We start from the raw sequence: 19,025 nt of genomic DNA, 5'->3' as shown, positions 1-19,025 counted from the left end.
TTTTCTCCAGATAATATGGAAAGTACTTATTTCTCCTCAATTAGCTTGAAATCAGGATTTCTTTTTTTTACCACGAAATAGGCACTTTTCCCATACAATTCTGCATGAAATTGTGATGATAATTATTTCTTTGTTTTGTGGTGCAGCTTGTTTTTAAACCAACAGATTGTAGTGCACTTCATCTATTTCCTCTCTAATGTTTCCTAAAAACTGTATTGGAAAAAATTTAAATCCTGTGATTTATGCCCAACCTTCAGCTAGAAAGACATTACATTGTCTTCATCAAAAGAAGCGAACATTTATAAAGCTCCAAGCTCTGTAAGAAATTACTCCCTTCTTGCAAGTAAATTCATTTTTATGTTTAAAGGCAATATGACTTTCAGTGACTTCAGTGTGATGTGAACCCATCATCTCCTGTTTGCATTAATAGTTTGCTCTAAATTGTAGTTAGTGCATTAGAAATGAATATGGCATGAATCATCTGAACAGCCTGTCAGATTCACTGGTTAACATCTGAAGATGGCACACAGTTACATAATTGAGTAACGTATGCTTTTAAAAATTAAAATTCCTAATTATGGTTATTATGAAATAAATTCTGTTGTAACAGTATACATTTGAATGCAGCTAAGACCTTTGGAACTTAATCTAAGAGAGGAATACGTAGTAATGGATGAAATTTGTATCTCTGGACATAACTTAGTTTGTGTAATTGTAAGCTTAAGAGTGACAAGCTTGTAATATTCTGGAGGAGTTTTGCTTGAAGTTTCATCTTTATTGCGCATTTAGTATGTGAGATAAATCAAAGGTCAGTATATCAGTCAAGAGTGTTTTTCAAGGCAGTGTATGACAGCTGGGTATTGGTATCTTGGTTTCATTTCATATTTCAGAATGAATGATAATTGCTATATCACAGAATCACAGAACTGTTGAGGTTGGAAAAGACCTTCAACCCAACACCACCGTGCCCACTAAACCATGTCCTGAATATAACATAATACAAAAGAGTTATCAAGTATTCCCCTTTGCAGGAGTCCTCTAAGATAGTTGTATGTGTTTTGAAATACAGAAATTTTATGTAAATTCTGGTTTGGATAATTTTCAGTTGTTCATTTTGTTTATACACATTTATCTCTACTGTGAATTGCCTAGTGCTTTCAGTTGCAATAGAAAAAATAGGAAATAATCTTTGCAGGTATACATTAGTTAGTGAATGGAAATAGTTCCACGGACATTAAGCAGTTTAATCCAGAAATTAATGAATTTCAGAAGGATTAGGAAGACCACTGGACAAAGTCTGTGCTGAATTGTAGCAAACAAACTGCGCTTGAGAGGTGTCCTTAGGGATGTTGTCAGAAGTCTTTGAGTGCCAGATGGTGAGCGGAACAGCAGCCAATGATTTAACTAGAACTTAATTCTGAAGAGCAGAGTCATGAAGAGTAATCCAGAAGATTCTCTAGAAATACTTAGATTTAAAGTTGCTAACAGAAATTACCCCCTTGGTTTCATGAAGTCAAGCACTTGTCCATGAACTCATGGAATTTAAACCGATAAAAACTGTATGGAGAGAAAGTATTCTTGGCCACTTAAAAAACTGAGTGGCTGATGGGAGATGCATCATAGACATGTGTAGGCAGTATCAATCTTTTGGAAATCAGTTGATGTTCTGACTGTGATGTTTGTTTTTTTAAATGATCTGAAGCTTAAAAGGTTAAAAAAATAAACATAACGTTTCCTTTAATAATCATAGACCAACTTATGTTTGGGGGTTTTGTTTTGATTATTCAAATTTTTGAAATGTTTTGGAATGAAGTCTCTCTTTGATGGAAGACATGGAAAGGTAGAAAAGCTATCATATTCAGAGGATTGCTTGCATGAGGAAGTTTGGTTGCCGTTCAGTTTGAACTAAATGAGTTATCCTGGGGGATTGCGTGAATAAAGAAGTCGGCTTACATTACCTGAAATCTGATGCATTTAATCAACGATCTACTGAATGTTAAGAGTATGTATATCATACTCTCTTTCACATTATTATTTCCATAGCCTTTGTTTACTACATGGTTGAGGTTAAGATGAGTTAGTAATAATGTGGTTACCCATCTGTGTCAGCTCTATTACTTGTGCCTGGTTCACGTGTATGGTGTCTGATGCTGCAGCATCTCTCTGGAGGTAGGGAATCTCTCTTTTTCTTTCTGCTCCAGAATTTTCATTTACTGTTTTTTGTGTGACTGCATGGTCCCGTTTTTTTTCTGCCAATATTATGAGGCTGTAGATCCTTTCTTATGGAGTGAAAGAAGGAGAGAGAAGAAATATGGTAGGGAGGAAGAAGAGGGAATTTTTTCTGGCTTCTGAGCACCATTTGTTCAAAATTGATTCCCCTTCTGACTGGTTTTACCAACTGGAGAAATTGAATAAATCACGGTATAATTTAAAACTGGTTTTGTTGCAGATACAGTGCCTTATGTGCATTAATCTTGTTCTGTGTTCTGCTTGACTGTATTACAATTCTATATAAGGTTTTCTTTGACAACATTATCTTTTTGTCGTTTCTAATGACACTACTGGGAGTGACTAATTTTATAGAAGTTGACACTGACAGAAACCAGGATGGAAGTCTAGGTTGTACCTACTAGGTAAAGTCCCACCCACACTCAATCTGCTTCTTATCAAATGGAGAATATAATTAGCTGTTCTTATATGCATTGCAACTTACACCAGTGCATTCCGAATTTTAAGGTACCTTGAACATTTGTGATTAGGGCTATCTGAATATACTGATACTTTGGAAAAAATACCATGTAAAAGGAAAAACAAAGAAACAAACTTTAATGTTTTACACTCAGGGTTATTTACACAAATGAAAAGTATTTTTTGGACAATAAAATGTGTTGGAATGCATACATATGTCCTCATGTGTATACTATGCCATCTTATATAGACTGCATTTATGACACCCTTGGCTGTCTCATCTGTACTTTCTCTATCAATCTTTCTCCTCTGGGAATTTTTCAGACATTCCAAACCCTTAAATAGCTTTGAACAGCTGCCTTCAGGAAAAAAAAAAAATCATCATAAAAAAGTTTTCTTCTCCACCATCTGCTTTGCATTTTGTATTGTTGAACCTCAGTTTCTTTTGGAATAAAATAATCAAATCAAACAAATACCATACTATCCCAAATTTGAGAGATACATATTCTTAATTCTGTCATAATGATTGTTTAAGAGATGATTTTTTTTTTTTTAAAGGAAAAAAAAAAAAGAAAAAGAAGAAAAAAGTTGCTGGGAAGTTTGTAGTGGCAATTTTGTCTTACTTTGCCTTTTCTGTGACATGTAATGTGTCTGTCCCAGGTTATGAGTTCTGAAAATAAGTGCTTCAAATTTTGACATTTTATCCTGGGTGCTTCTGTTAGGTAATTTGTAGAGAGATTTTTGATTTATGTGTAGTTTTCTTACTCTTGAGCTGGACACTTGGATTCAAAGTAAGCATGGTAACTGTGTTCAAAGCTCTAAGAAGTACTCATGAAGGGTCTCATTAAACATTTTTTAAATTAAGTCTCTTGCAGAATGTCTTGTATGCAGAAAAGCATCCATATTATGATGCAAAAAAAATCTTACTGGCAGTGAGTTGGTCTCAGGCACATAATCTGTTCAGGGGTTCAGGGCTTTCTGCCCCTAATTAATTCGTTTAAGGATGGAGTAAGTGTCCAGTGTCTCTACTGGCTACACACAAAAACTTTGACCCTTAAGGTTGGTTCCCTATTTGGGAGTGTAGAATGGTTAATATCTTTTTTTTTTTTTTTTTAAAGTAGCGATCATATTTCTGTGCCTGTTCTGTAAAGGAAAAGTACTGCTGTAGTGCTTCCCACTGTTTTCTTCCTCTTATCATTCATTACTACATCATTACTACTACTACTGTTGAGGAAATCTTGAACTGTTTTTGTAAGTGTGGAAATTAAAGCAAGGAAGTGACTTGTCCAAGGCTATTAAACAACCTAAAACTACTCATAGGACACGTTTGTTTTTAATGCTCTGTTCATGAGACTGTGTGCTTGATACAATTGACTGAAAGAATCCTAAACCATCTTAATACTAATAAACATTGTTCTTGCCTCTATCATATGAGCAAATGTAGCATAAGAACACGTGATGTAGATGGGGTTTTGCTGTGGGATTATGTTCACCTTCTTGAGTTGAAGTCAAGGTCTAAGACTTTGTGATTAGTTTGTCCAATTGTGTTGCACAAGTGCAAGTTTTATGATAGAGAAAACTCCTGTTTCTTCTTTGAGGTTAGAATTCTATTAAGAATAGTCATATAATATAAAAATGCATGGTTTATTATTTTGGAAATAATTCTATTTATTAATGCTGGAAAGCAATATATATTTCCATTGCTCTCAATGCAAAGAAAAAAACCCCCAATCAATTCTAATTCCATGGAAAAAAAATGTATCTGCAAAACTTCATTATTTTTTCCCGCTTTTAAGCCTCGGTGTCAAAGATTTTTTTTTTTTTAATGTAGGCATGTGACAGCACATTACGTGAGAAATTGTCCATATTGAAATTAGTAAACAGAACAGATAATTCTGAAGAGTATCTGTAATGATTATAGCAGGATCACAGGTTCAGCTGTTTAATATGGGAAATTAGTAGAAACGGGAGGAATTGGAAGGAGAAGATGACTAGTATCTCAAATTAATTTCCTTGTTTGCACTTTATTAAATTAGAAGATAACTGTATATCATAGATTTTTATTTAGGACCAGCTTTAAAAATCAAGTGGACGATTTCAGGCAATGCTGTTAGATTTCATGTATGTGTAACTCACTTTGCTGTTTAAAATGCTTGAGGTGCCTTTAAAAACAAGTCTGTATTGCCTTTTGTAGGAATGATAATGTCATTCTTTAATTTTTATTATTTATTGCTTTAAATCTTATGTTAAAGCACTTCGTTTTAAGGTAGGGTTTATCAGTGAGTAGATAGCAACTGCATCAGAACATTTCACTTTATGGAAAGGTAGCTATAGCAGGCAAAGACTTTTCCCTCCATTTGAACACTTGCTGTAAAGACTACCTTAAAATAATAAAGATACCACAAGTAATTTAAAATGACAGTATTTGATTCGTATGTATTTGGAAGAAAAGTCTGGTAGTTTATCTTGGTATAGATAAGCCTAGATTAGTACACTGTATGCTTAGTTTTAGCTGTCATTCTAGCTCAGAATAACATACTGGACATGGTGTAAAAAGCAATTTTGAAAACTGGCTTGGATCTTTTTTGAAAAAGTGAGAATTTACATGTTAGTGGGAGAAACTTAACTTATTTTAACAAAATAAACAGAAGTGTGACATGGTGGCCTTTTCCGAGACACAGTAGAAGAAGAGTTTGCTAATTTTAGCTGATCTAAAATATATATATTATCATGGGGCAAAAGGCATTCTGAATAAGTTTTTACTTGTGCCAAATATAATATCCTAATTATTGTGATATAATTTCTTTTAAAATAAATGACATTTACAAATACTAATACTTTAAAATACAACGTAGGCCTTTAACTCAAGAAGAAATAGCTCATCGGCGTGAACTTGCGAAACGAAGGCATGCAGAAAAATTGGCAGCAAATCAAGGAAAGGAGCTGTCAGAAAAGCCCCCAAGTGAAAATTCATCTGAAGTAACTGCAAATACTGGTGATACGAAAGGTATATCATGCTCTGCCACCTTTTTTTTCTCATAGGATGTTTAATAGTAGTGTGTAGGTGTTGTCAAGGGGCTCTGTACCTTAAAAAGAATCATCCACTTGCCAGTCCAAACAGTTCAATGGGTGGAACTGAACGAAGAGTGAGGAGGTGTTTGTAAGAAGGCTGATAGTTCATAAATGCTGTAAAGGTGCCATGCATACCTGTTCCTGTAGCCTGAGAATGTGCTTCATCTCAGCGCTTTGAGTCAGTGAAGGTACATGATGCTTGAAGGAGATGCTCTGCTGAAAAATCAAATAATTTTCACCCTAAGTAGAAAGGTGCAGCGATGGACTTTTGCCCTTGTAATAAATTGCTACAAAAGTGATGTATGTGCAACAGGACTGGATTGTGAGTTATAATGGGGCATTCTTGCCGTCTTTTAATGCATCACCAGATGTGATAGGATAAGATGTAATTGATTTTTTTCTTCAGATGATGAGGCAGAAACTGCTTTTATACTTCATATGTTTTTCTAACTTTGATTAGGTGAAGAGCAACAGCTTGCTGGTCAAGTAGAGATCATGACCTCAAAGGCAATGAAACAGGAAGCAGACAACAAGGAGTCTTTCATTGCTTTTGCTAGAGTGTTCAGTGGTGTGTTGCAAAGAGGGCAAAAGATCTTTGTTTTAGGACCAAAATATGATCCTGCTGAGTCTTTGCATAAGGTAAGAGGTGACAGTGAGATGCTGCCATAACTTGGAATACTTTTGAAACACTGATGACTTAACTTTTTACACATTGCTTACTCAAAAAAAAAAAAAAAAAAGGTAAAGTAAAAAATTCCAAAAAGTATCAAAGTAATTTAGGTGACTGTGGTAACAGCTGATTATGTCCATAAACTCATTATAAACCTTAACACTTCCAAGTACAGTGTTGCATTACCTAACAGTAAACCCAGTATTTGCATACTTTGATTCAAAGAAAACTCGCAAAGGAAAAAAACAATGCTTTTGAGGAACAGAAAGGTGCATAATAGTATTGAAAAAAATGGTGTTAAATGTTTTGAGATTGTGATCATAGAAGTTCATTACTTATGAATTTACTTTAGAACATTTGTTTTATCAGTGACAATGAAAAGTGAGCTAGGAGTACTATGCACTAACAATTACAAAAGAAAGCATTCTTTTTTATTTTCTTCGTAACATTTGCTTGTTTGCCACAAGACTGGATTTTTGGAAGCGGAAAAATATTTTTCAAGTATATGAAATGAAAATGCTTTAGAATATATTTCTTAGCTTTGAAATGCAAGGAGGTTTTGAGGAAGAAGTTTTTATCAGTACTAAGTGATAAATACCCAATACTAGTTGTTTTACTCTGCGTAGCTGTCATCCCAGTGTTCTGCTACAGACGACCTGCCATTAGTACCTCATATGACTTGCTGTACATTGGAGAGTCTCTACTTGCTTATGGGAAGAGAACTTGAAGATCTTGAAGAAGTACCTGCAGGAAATGTTCTGGGTAAGATATAACTAGTATTTAATTTCCTAGAACCTGAATCCTTATATCATCCAAAATACACTGAAATTGTTTTGATGTGATCAATAAAAAGAAAACATCAATCTATGAATGTTTTTAGGTATGTTGTGTGTCCAAAAAATGAAGACACTATGATTAAACTGTGATTTCTGTGAATTTTGAATTGTGAGGAGGGAAAAGGATGAGTAGGAGAAAATTAGGGATTACACTAGCTTTATTTACTGTTATCCTCAGGTTGGAGTATTGCCAGGTAAGTACTGCTGCCAGGAATTGCCAAAGGCAGCAGTAAGGTCTCATATTTTATAAATTGCAAGGATTATTTATATTATTTTCCCAACAGTGGAAATTCTGTAATACCACTTCTCTAGTGATGCACATAATTGTAGTTTTATTTATGGGTCTGCTTGAACTATGGTGCTAAAAAACTATTCCTTCTGTGGCTGTGGCAAATTTTGAACTTTCTCCTTGGACAAGGTTCTAAGTGGTAAGTCATCTTAATCTTTGAGTTATGGTCTTTTGTACCAGATTCTGAGCTGTTTTGCTCTAGAATATGAATAGCATTCTTTGCTGGTTTTGTCCTTCATTTGTCTTTTTTTTTAATATCAAAACTAGTGTTTAGAATTTGGGAAGTGTAAACATTAAAAGCTATTTGGTTGGGTTTTGGTTTTTTTTTAGTTTTGTGAATGAACATGAACAAATCAGCAAAACATGAGGGCTTTTTCATGTCTATTGTCTAATTTTTAGACATTTATAGTAAATATATAATAAATTTAAAAATAGGTGTACTCTGTCAGGGTTGGAGTTTGTTAATCTAGGCAGTTAACAATGCTGGTTGCTGTTAGCATGGGCCTGGTGTTCAGAACCTAAGTAGCTAGGGAATTAGTTTTATTTGGAAGTTCAATATTTTAAAATTCTGAATTATACCTTACTAAAGTCTGATGCTCAAGTTGACCATTTTCAGTATCAAGATGTATTAAATATATGGTATGTTTACTTCAAAAAATTATTAAGAATTTGGGAAAAAAAATTCCCCCAAAAAGCACTCTGCAGTAAAAGTGAAAGGATATAATTTTCATGCTTGCCAAATAATAAATACTCCTGGAGCTGCCTCCTTCAGAGAAAAATATACTATGAGAATTATATTATGTCCTTAACATTAAGAGTCGGACCAAATTTCAAGAAATGTATGTTTTCGTAACCAGTTAATTCTACCAAAAGGTTGCGAGTGGCCTCTACTGCTGAAGGCTACTCTTCAGTGGGGTCTAGCTTTTCCACAAAGAAAAGCATATTAGTTGAGTCATACAAAAGTTCTAAATGGTAACACAAGATTTGTCATGTTTAGAAGAATTCATTAAAATTTTAAGATCAGAGCTAACAGTCGAAGCTCTTAGCCGAACTGTTTGGTATTTCATCTCTCTTTACCAGATCATTGTCTAGTCTCTTTATATATTGACAATACAGGTTTTAATTTTTATGTAGAATATACAAGCTCAAGTATATATATATTATTTTTTTTTAAATCTGATGTTATTTTAAAGACTTTGTAAAACTAAAAGCTCTAAATACCTTCCTGTTCATTTGTTTCTCCCATTTCCCTGTAAAGCTGCGTTGTTAATTTACATAAATTCAATAAACACCTTTACTGATTTGATGATGATTTACCACACTCAGGAGAAAATGCAGTACGTTTATATGAAAGGAATATGTAACAATGGTGATGCAAGACTTCTGTTGTTCCAGTTAGTAACAGTGATTTCTGTTTCAAAGGCCATTTATCTTCCAGCTTTAAAGCATACCGCAGTGATTTCTCTCCAGCCATATAAGGAAATTGCTTGTAGATTATCTAGTAAATTAAGGATGCTTTTCTGAAAGCTCTGTGGTTTTACTCTCTATAATTAAGTTATTGCTATAAGGAATGCACAGTTAATCATACTGCCTATTTCCACTTTAAAACTCATGCTATAGGTTTTTTTCAGAATTATTTTTCTTCAGGGTTCAGGGGTTTTTTGCTGTTATTTATAGGTTCTTTCTTACAAGGAGGAATCTGCTTGGTCCTAGTGAGCAGCCTTTTTATTCTTTATACTGGCTTATGCAAAGGTTTAATGATCAAAGACGTGGCTTGATGCTTAGGTTGTTTTATTTAAGATGAAAAGATTTCATCCCTTGTTCCTTGTGTTCAATTAATAATTACTTAAAATATTAATCTCCTTATACTTGCTAAAAATCTGAGAAACTTGTAGCAAAATACTGTAAGAGGAAAAGGTGATGAACCATACTGTATTTGAACTATAGAGCTGTCACACAAACAGAATTCAGGAACATCCAGCTGAAAAGCAATGCTATGTCCCTGTCTAATAGGGATAGCCATTCTGGCAAGCATTGGAAAGTTATTTTCTGGTATTATTCTGAGTTTCTGGAAGCTAGGAGAGGCAGGCTGCTTTGCATTAGTTAATTTGTATTGCAAGTTTGCAGCTCAAAAGTTTTGTCAAAAGTATTTGTAAAAGAGCTGGAAGCAGTATGTCATTATCAAGTAATATGGCAAACACAAAATACTGCCACCTTCAACATATCTGTTTATAATTCAGAATTTTTCATCTTTACAATCTCTGCAACTACTATACATTTTCTGTAGTCCTTGAGTAGGAGGTTAAATATGATTTAAAACAAACGAAAAAGTTCTTGGGAACCAAGGGTAATAAAGTCTTTGAAATAAACCTTCTTTTAACATTTGTCAGAATATTCTATGAAAAGAGTAAAATTCCCGTCTCTGACAAAACCACCTGATTTGTAGAAGTTGTAATTTAGAAGCACTATTGATTTCTCCACTCTGAGAGCTAAAAAGGAGTATGTGAACTAAATGCCTTCTGAGGAGAGAGTACTCTCTTATTTTTGACTTTTTTTTTTTTCCCTGCACGTCTTTTAGAGGTCCTGTGCCAGCAGGGAGGAAATCATACTTGTTAACTGGTACTACTAGGTTCTACTTTGTACTACTGGGAATGAACAGAGTAGATTCTCTTGCAGGAGGAGAATCTAGTTACTGGAGCAGCAGATAAGGTTATATACTGGATTAGGAATGTGCCCTCAGGTTCCACACGGCACTTGTATTTAGTTGAAACTGCTGAATGAAAAACATGATAGTCATTGGAATGGGCCATGAAAAGTATCTTGAGGTTTAATTTGGAAAAATGTTGAAATACTGATCCAAAAATAAATCATGTGTCTTGATGCACTGTTTCAGGAACGGCTTATTTTTCTGTATCGTGTCACAGGCCTTTTGCATGGCATGCAGCTGCTGAATTTGAACCTCCCTGTGGTCGTCGGGTCGGAGAGTCCTGGGAGTGAGAGTCTTGTCTGTCTTGCGAATGGTCCACCTACTCGTCCTTATTGCAGTGCTAGCCTTCTCTGCATCGCTCTGTCCTGTCTTAAGGGTCATATGAACTTCTGTACTGGCTTCACTTCTCTGGCAGTTGGGCTGATGCCTTATTATCTTAACAGAAACAGTCTTAGCTCTTTTGTATATTATAACGAGGTATATCAAAATCATGCATAAATTCCAAACATAGAAGTACTCCATGCTTGCAAACATTAAATGTGACCATTATGTATGTCACCTAAATCTGTATCTCAAAATCAGTTCAAATCGTTTGATTCTAAGACATCCGAGGCACATTTTGTGCTCCCCTTTTGAGAGCTGCCTGAGTATCTGTTGGAAAGAAAATGTTGTATCATAGACCTTGGGCACAAGTCTGTGTGCTCTTTGGAAACTACTGTCCTTCTGTGTCTTTAAGGAGAGAAACAGTACTTGAATATTGAATTCCAAAGACTGCTTAACTGATGTATCATTGCGTGTTCTTAGTGACGCTATAATTAAACTGACCTGTGTTTGCGTAATCAAGTGCTATGCAAATAGCAAGCTATTGTAATTGCCATACTCTCTTTAGAGGTTTGGCCTTCTTTTCTCTGATACATTTTTGTCATAGCAAGGAGTTGGATACAGATGATCATCTGGCTGTCCAGATGTGTTTAGCTTCTTTAGTTTATTGAGTATTACAGAAGCTCAGGTTCTTGCTGGGACACTCCCCCCGTGTTGTACGGGGAGCATCTGTGGTACTGGAGGTACCATCCAAGCCTCTTCTCCAGATGTGTTGTATTTGACAGGAAATGAACTGCTGGCTGTAGAGTGAAATCCATTGATCTCTAGTTTAGTTATCATTATTCTTCTTACTAGTGCTTAGTTTCTCTTATAAAAAGGAAAACACTAAATGGTCCAGTCATGAAATGTTAATTGCTTTAATTTGGAAGTTCTTCTGTTTGCAAAGTAGTGTTAGGTATTGTTTAACAAACTGTAGAGACTGATAATGCAGGTGACAAATAGAAAAATTCACACTAATGTAAATGATTTTTCTTCTCAAATTTTTTTGTTAATGAAAGGTAAGAGGAAGCAGTTTTTATTATGACATTTCAGAATGAAAAAATGTTGCTTCTTTATCAGGAAGGAAAACACTAACTTAAAATTAAAACAGTGTTGAAAGTTCCACAAAGAACATTATTACAGGCAACTTTTAAATTATTTTGGTTATGTTTCTATGTTAAGAATATTTCATCTAAATCAAGACTCTCTCTATCACACCAGTAAGTGTTTTGAAGCATTAATAAGTCTGTATTCTGAGGAATGCAAGAGGAAGTGGGGACGGTCGATTTGCTTGTTCCCATGCAAGAATGTCTTTCTCTTTATAGATGTATATATGTATGCGTATACCTATATAAAAAAAACTTAGCTATGTATTTATTTATTTAAACCAGGCAAAGGAAAGTACAAATATAGGAAAAGCATAATTTTATAACACTTGTTCTGACATTTTTGTGGTTGAAGACATAAAAAGAACTTAGTGGGTGATCCCCGAAGTGACAAAGGAAAAATTTGAAGGCAGTATGTGAAGAAAATGTACTTTGGGCACATAAAGATTGAACAAGTGCATGCCCTTCAGATGCACATAATAGCTTCCTCCCCCCCCTCCTTTTTTCTTATTTTTCTTGTTGCTGTCCTGTAATTGAAGGCAAAATGTATCTTTGTTCAATGCAGAAAAAAAAGGGCTGGTGTTAGTAACAAAAACGGTTGTTGAAGGTATGTATTTTAAATTGGCAAAAAGAGGTATTTTTTTTGTGATGGTATCATGCACAGATGAAAGGCCTAGGATTCCCATGCTGTGTATTCATTCTTATTTTTAAGTAATTTAAGCAAACGCAGACATAAAAACCAAGGAACATGTTTCTGAACATACTGTTTTAGGTACTTGCTTGTATTAGTGAGTAATATTGTGGGGTTTTGGTAAACTTGGCTCAGTGTCATGTTTTTCTGAATAAATAATTGAAGGATCATGAAGTGATGCATTTTTGTTACTTGGAATAAAATTCATCTCAAGGCATGTTGCACATGCACACTCACGCTTGCGTGCACACGAGTTCAGAATAACATGCATCTTAAAATTGACACGTGTAACTGCTTTTTTTCTACAAATACCACAACAATAGTCTTGTGTTTGCTAGCATACAAACCCCAGATTTTTCTTAGAGCTGCCTATATGACTATTTAAGTGCTTTTTCTGTTTGGTTGAATACTGTTAAAAGCAAAGCTTTTTCCTTACCACTAGATTTGTGGTGCTTCAGTGTAATGCTCATAGGAGGCTAGATTATTTCCTGCATGTTTTCAAATGCAGTTAGCTATGCGAATATCAAGTATTCGACCAAATTAAGAGCATTTGTTTCTTTCTTCTTCTTACCCCATGACATTGTTAAAAGCAGGAACCTAGAAGTCACTCCTCTTGACAGCTCACTATGAACTGCCTTGCTACATGACAGACTGCTGTGTACCTTGGTTTTTCCATTTCTGAAGTGCTTGTTTTCCCATACAACGTTCTTTCATGTTTTAATTATTTATAAAGCACTTATAGGATGCTTGACGTGTAAACAATATGATATGGGGAATGTAGGTGATTATGGATTCATACTTCTGGGTTTTTCTGCACCTTTTGGAAGATAGGAACTATACAGCTGCAGTTAGTGTGAAGACCTGGTATGCAGTAGTATAGCTAACCTCGTTACAAGGTGTCTAACAAGCATTTTATTCCTTTAGGACTTCATTGAACAATTTAGGAGCTTTTAATAAGCAGCCTCTGTTAAGAGCAAAGAGCAGCTGCAAGCAGCGATGCCATTTCAGGGGCCCGGAATGGCTTTCTAGGACTGATGCCAACTAGCAAGCATTACCACCTTCTGTGAAAGTCCTGCTGTTGCACCAGCCTTTTATTTCTGGGCAGACATTTGGTGGGCTAATTTCACTCTCTGAATCAGTAATGTGATTATTTAAAAAAAAAAAAAAAAAAAAAGCCAGCTTGAAGTGATTCCAGCTGCATGGGCTGTGTCGTCTCAGCATATTATGATCAGTGAACACGGGAGGGCAGTCTTTCTCAAGAATGTTACTGAAATTAGCCACAATAGTGAATGAAACAAAGAAAACTCAAACCTTTGTCTTCAGTTTTGGAATACTTACGATTTTTATCGCTAACTACCATCTTAAACCCAATAAATAACCTTGCATTTTTAACTAGTTTATAGTAATCCAGCATTATTTAGGAAAAGATACATAATTGAATGGATTTTGTTACTGAATGATGTTTTAGCTCTGTGAACTGTTGAGTTTACCTGACATCATTTTATCTATATTAATTTCCTACCCAATTAATATTTTATGAATAGTTAAACAGTTGAAAAAATTAAATATGTTCAAGTTGTTTCTTGGAGCTAAAGATGTAATAGATAACTTGTTGTTTGGCCTCTTTCAGTGCTGGAAACTAAAACCATTTTCTTAACTCTGTTTTTGCTGTAGTGGACTTAGTCCCTTTGCAGTTACTGCTGTTTGCTCTGTGTGGTTCCAACAAGCAGGCCGAGTAGTTTATGTTGCTTATTGGGCAATGTGACATAACATGGTGCACAGCTAATGACGTAGTACTGAATGAAATTAAAATGTGTTTTGCTGATCATCTCTAAGTTTCCTTCACCCTGTTTGCCTTACCATTTCTGCTGCTTTATTTTTGCTTCCATTTCAGGGGATTTGACTTGTTACACTTTATTGTAAAAGAAAAAAGTGATTCATTACCTTGTTTTCAAATCAATATCAATATCACTGGAGAGGAAACAATATGACATGTCGTAGGTCAGAGGTATGGCACTGACGTGTGTCTTTACTGATTCAGCTAAGGTGTTTTGGGGAAGAATACCTTGAATAGTTAACAGATTCCTTATAAAGCCTTTTTAGGTTGGGTGTTGTTTTAATTTATCTTGAGGAATTTAAATTGCTTTTTGAGTAGCTATATTTTTTTCTATTTTTCTAACTGTAGCTTCTTAAAACTCATAAGTGTAGTAATTCTTTGTGAAGAAAACCACTTCTCAATTCTTTAGTGCTTCTGGAACGTTCTGTTCTCTAATTTTCAGGGGTTTATTCTGAGATCTTAAAATGTCTTGCCACTGGAATACAAGGGGTTTTTTTTAATCATATTTAAAAATTGAGCTTTGTAAGATTATTCAAGATAAAGTCATAATACATTCATCTAGCCAAAAATGCCTTTAGATTTGCTTTTGACCACTGTTGGATTATAATGTCAAAAAAATTCAAACAATTAAGCTTTTGTGAGGAAAGGAAAGAATGCAATGAAACATTCTGTATCAGTTTTAAAGCAACTTTTAGTTATTATAATCTGTAAAATCTGAGCTTTCATGTAAATGAAAAGTAGATTTCTATATAATCTTCAAATGTGAGGCAAGTGCTCCCAATTCTTTCGGGTTTGTATGCAGACAGATACTTGCTGGTGCTTGAGGTTTCCCAAATAGTACCAGAAGGAAAACTGCCCAGACTTGTTGGTGTTCGTTGTTGCTACTTATATGCCTGTGGGCAGCAGTGGGACTAACAAGAATCAAGACAATTTCATACCATTGCTGCTTGAAGAAACTCAGAGCACAGCGGCAGGCACGTGCTCGGCAGCTACTTAATAGAAGAGATCTAGAAATAGACTGGAAAGAGAGTTTGAGGTGCAGGCAGTCATCTCTGTCGCCCCTCTGTTTGCTTCAGAAAGAAGTGATTTTTGGCCTCGGGACTTCAAATTTATTAGATGCCTATTATTACACTAATATACATTGATCAGATTTCAGGGCCAGTGTTAAAGGAGACCGACTCATTTTCCTCGTGTAAGGGTGGAGAATTGACTTATGTAGTCATTGCCTCTGGGCAGACGTTACTCAGCCTTTCAGTAGCTAACTGTTTGTGGTTTTAGGTTCCAGATGCTGCCTGGCTTATCTCCAAAATTTCCGAATCTTCTATGTGAGTACATGGTTAGGTGTGATGTTTCAAGTCTCTCTAAAATGAGAAGATAGGGATTTTCCTCAGTATTTCACAGTTACTTTCTTTAGTCAGCATCAATGTATTATTTTTAGTCTATGAAACTGAATATGTCCATGTATAAATAAAGGGAGAACAGTTATCCACAGGAATAGCCATATTTATTACTTGGCTAATGAACCTCTTATATTTTCCAAGAGAAAAGAGAGAACTGTAAGAGAACGAGAGTGTTGACGTAGTTAGTATCACCAATGTAAAATGGTAATAGAAGTCTTAAGGTAAAGTTTTGAGGTGATTGGCCTGAGCTCATATCCATAGTGTTGTGTTTGGGATTCTTTCCAGCATACTGAGCTACATCACTGATGATTTTGGGAAATTACCTCACATTTTCATTTGAAGAGCCTGAAAACTGTACCTTCTCTCGATCTGCTTATAAAAATTACTTGGAGCATACTTTTGTGTTTGGTGTTCTGTATGTTTTTTAAACCAGTATCTTCTTTAAAACTACAATGTCAGTATTGTTTAGTAGATGGCAGTTCATAGTACAGCCATGTGCTCTCTCCTTTCTTACGATGTGCTTCTAATGGGAACCAACTAACTTGCCTTGACTGGTTGACAATCTCTAATGAGACTTAGGTATCCATTACTAGATGAGGATCTATGATAGATGAACCAAAGTGACTTTGGTTTTGTACTCAAAGTTGTCGGAATTCCATTTCAAAGGATATCCTGCCTGTTAGTGTTGCTGTGAAATATTGTATGAAGAAGTGGGAAACATCAGTTCAGGGGTGAACTTGGACACTAGGGCACCAGAGTAAATGGCTGAGAGATTCAGCAAGCATGCCTGCTTAGAGGAGTTAGTGTTTAAGGTTCAGTTTTCAACAGAGGTGTAAATTACCTGATTTACCAAGGATCTGTATTTAGACTACATAATTAAGCCTTTTATCCCTCTACACAAAATCGTATTAGGCTTGTTTGTCTAAAACACACTGGAGAGTTACCTTGGCAGAAGTAGTTTGCTGTAGGACTCAAACTTTTAGAAAGTTGTTTTAAAGGAACATTTCCTTTGTTTAATGTGGCCGTGGATTTTCTAAAATTCATGAGAACATGCAGTGTCATTTCAGGAATAGGTACAAAATAATCGCTTTAAGCACAAATGAGTTTGAAAATAGTGCCTTGCTACACGTAAATTCATGTGTAGCAATTCAGATGTAAAAAAAGACACCATAAATCAAATTGTTTAGGAATGTGCGCAGTTACCAATGCAGAAAAGAAGTTTTATTCTTAAAGGATTTTAAGTTTTGCAGTGATATTTATGGAAGATGCATCTCATGCTACTGTGATTGTGTACTTGAATCAGATAGAGACATTTTTGAAATCAGGTGTGTTCTTTTAATCAGCTGGCTATGCCTTTAGCTGTTCTGGCCAGACAAAATTCACTTTCTGTTAGATGAATTAAGCTTTTCAGCTTCATTGCAGAGGTGGTCAATTCATGTACCAAAAGGTAGTTGTAAAATGTGGATATTTGTCATAGTATACTTTGGGGCAGATAACTAAACAAAAATATAACTGGAGTACTGTCTCGTAGGTATCATTTAGGCTAGACTTTTACTTAAGTGTGGAATTGCAAAGACATTGAAGGGCATAAAAACTTACATTAGATCATGAAATTATCCGTTTGGCTAATCTCTGTTTTCTGTATCTTAGAGCTGTATTTTAGATGAGCGTGCAGCTCCATTCCTAGCATAGCTTCTCTCTTGCCAGGCCTTGCAGACAGTGCTGCTTCTTTATCCTTTTGCAGTCTCAATCACGACAATGTGCTTTTCCCAACACATCCTTAAATAACACAGACTACCGGCCTAGATAATCCTAATAATGATACAAAATATTTTAATTTCTGATGTTTATCAGTGCTGAAATACACGATGTGTAACTCGGTGGGGGTGTCGGGAAGAAACTTTGATCTAGAAATTACAGGTTAGTCGTCTTAAAATGTTACCCTCTCTGTGCCCTGTAGGAGGCAGTGAATGAGTGGTGGATAAAAGTAGTTTTTCCAGGCAGTGTAGGTTTTGTTGGTTAAATCTAGTTTGTCACTACTTTTGCATAGTTCTCGCCTTCAGAGTAATTTCTTTTAAATCTTACCTTTTTCAGCTTTAGTACATCAGGAAGTTGTTCTCTGTACATGTGGTTTTTAGCAATAGAAAATGTGTAATTCTCTTGAATTTGTAATGTTCTCTGTTTCTGTATAATCTCTTTTCCAAGGTTATGCAAAATTGAAGCTCCTTTACGTGGCTTTGATTGAATAAGGCTTTTTCCCATCTTTATACTTTGAACAAATATTCTGTGAACAAAACAGTTCTGAAGAAAGAAATTGGTGGTTTTGTTTGTTTTTCACTGAGTTTCAGTTTCTCATGACATATACACAACTGTCTGATAAGGATTGTATTTTAAGTTGAATATTAAATGATCTCAGTATTCAGAGCATCTGAATTATGATGATGATGATTCCTTGACAAATTAGGGTAGTTAGAGAACTGTCAGGTAATTTTCCATATATTTCTTTACAAGAAATGGAAATAGGAACCAGGTAACTTGTTTTATCCTTTAAACTGTTTTCTGATTCCCATTTAATGTGAAGGCAGACGGCACTATTTTTCATACAATACAAAAATGTGCAGTTATTTCAATTTTGGGTAAAGGTCTCATATGGATTCACAGCACCGTCAGTGTAGTGCAAACTTTGGATTATGGTTTTTAATGTGCATTTCTTCATGCAGAAAACCTACAAATGTTTTGACTCTAAATGAGATTCATCTCACTGAGTATTCTGAAAGCCAAAACTCTGCAATCGGTGTGGTGCCTACCACACGAGCTCAACTCAGAAGTCATGTACTGGTTTCAGAGGCAGTGTGGTGGTAAGTAAAGCCACTTGTCATGAAAACATCTTGTTTAGCTTCCTTTTCTTCTTTGATACTTCCTTTGTCCTGAGAAGAGCTACTGTTTTGTATGAAAGAGATGGAAAAATTCTCCTTGTTGAATGTTTCTTTAACTTTAATTAGGCTACACTAATTGCCTTCTGCACAGAGCAATAGCCAGGCTGTAGAAATTAGGCTGGACCTCCTTCAGCTGTCTTTGGAGTGTTAACATGGCTCTGAAATCTACCCTTTTCCCCCTAAGCTCCCCACCCCACATCTTAGTGTTAACCTCCTGTTTTCTCTTTGGCTTCCAGCTTTCTCTCTGCTTTTCCATCTGTTACTTTACCTCAGCTTTTAATTTTGATTACCTTAGTTATCCCATGCCAATAAAGTAAGACTATATAAGAATAATTGAGTTAACCACAACCTAAGCAAATGCATAAGCTCTGCTCCAAACTGGCACTGTTTACCCCATATAAACCACTAATCCATGAGGGCAGTTTATTTGAAT

At 35.3% G+C, this 19,025-nt stretch overlaps 1 protein-coding gene across 2 annotated transcripts in view; it reads left to right on the top strand.

Moving 5' to 3' along the window:
* EFTUD1 (elongation factor Tu GTP binding domain containing 1) overlaps positions 1–19,025 on the top strand; it is an 80,026-nt gene that overhangs the window by 18,462 nt on the left and 42,539 nt on the right. For both annotated transcript variants that reach the window (XM_010291058.1, XM_010291059.1), the window contains 3 exons: positions 5,544–5,695; positions 6,221–6,399; positions 7,057–7,192. In XM_010291058.1, the coding sequence (XP_010289360.1) occupies positions 5,544–5,695; positions 6,221–6,399; positions 7,057–7,192 (467 nt within the window). The remainder of the gene's footprint in view (positions 1–5,543; positions 5,696–6,220; positions 6,400–7,056; positions 7,193–19,025) is intronic.

Source organism: Phaethon lepturus, unplaced genomic scaffold (assembly GCF_000687285.1).
Source record: "Phaethon lepturus isolate BGI_N335 unplaced genomic scaffold, ASM68728v1 scaffold39907, whole genome shotgun sequence".
Lineage (NCBI taxonomy): Eukaryota > Metazoa > Chordata > Aves > Phaethontiformes > Phaethontidae > Phaethon > Phaethon lepturus.
Note: the sequence above shows the minus strand (reverse complement) of the source record. Positions and strands in the feature narration are given on the sequence as shown.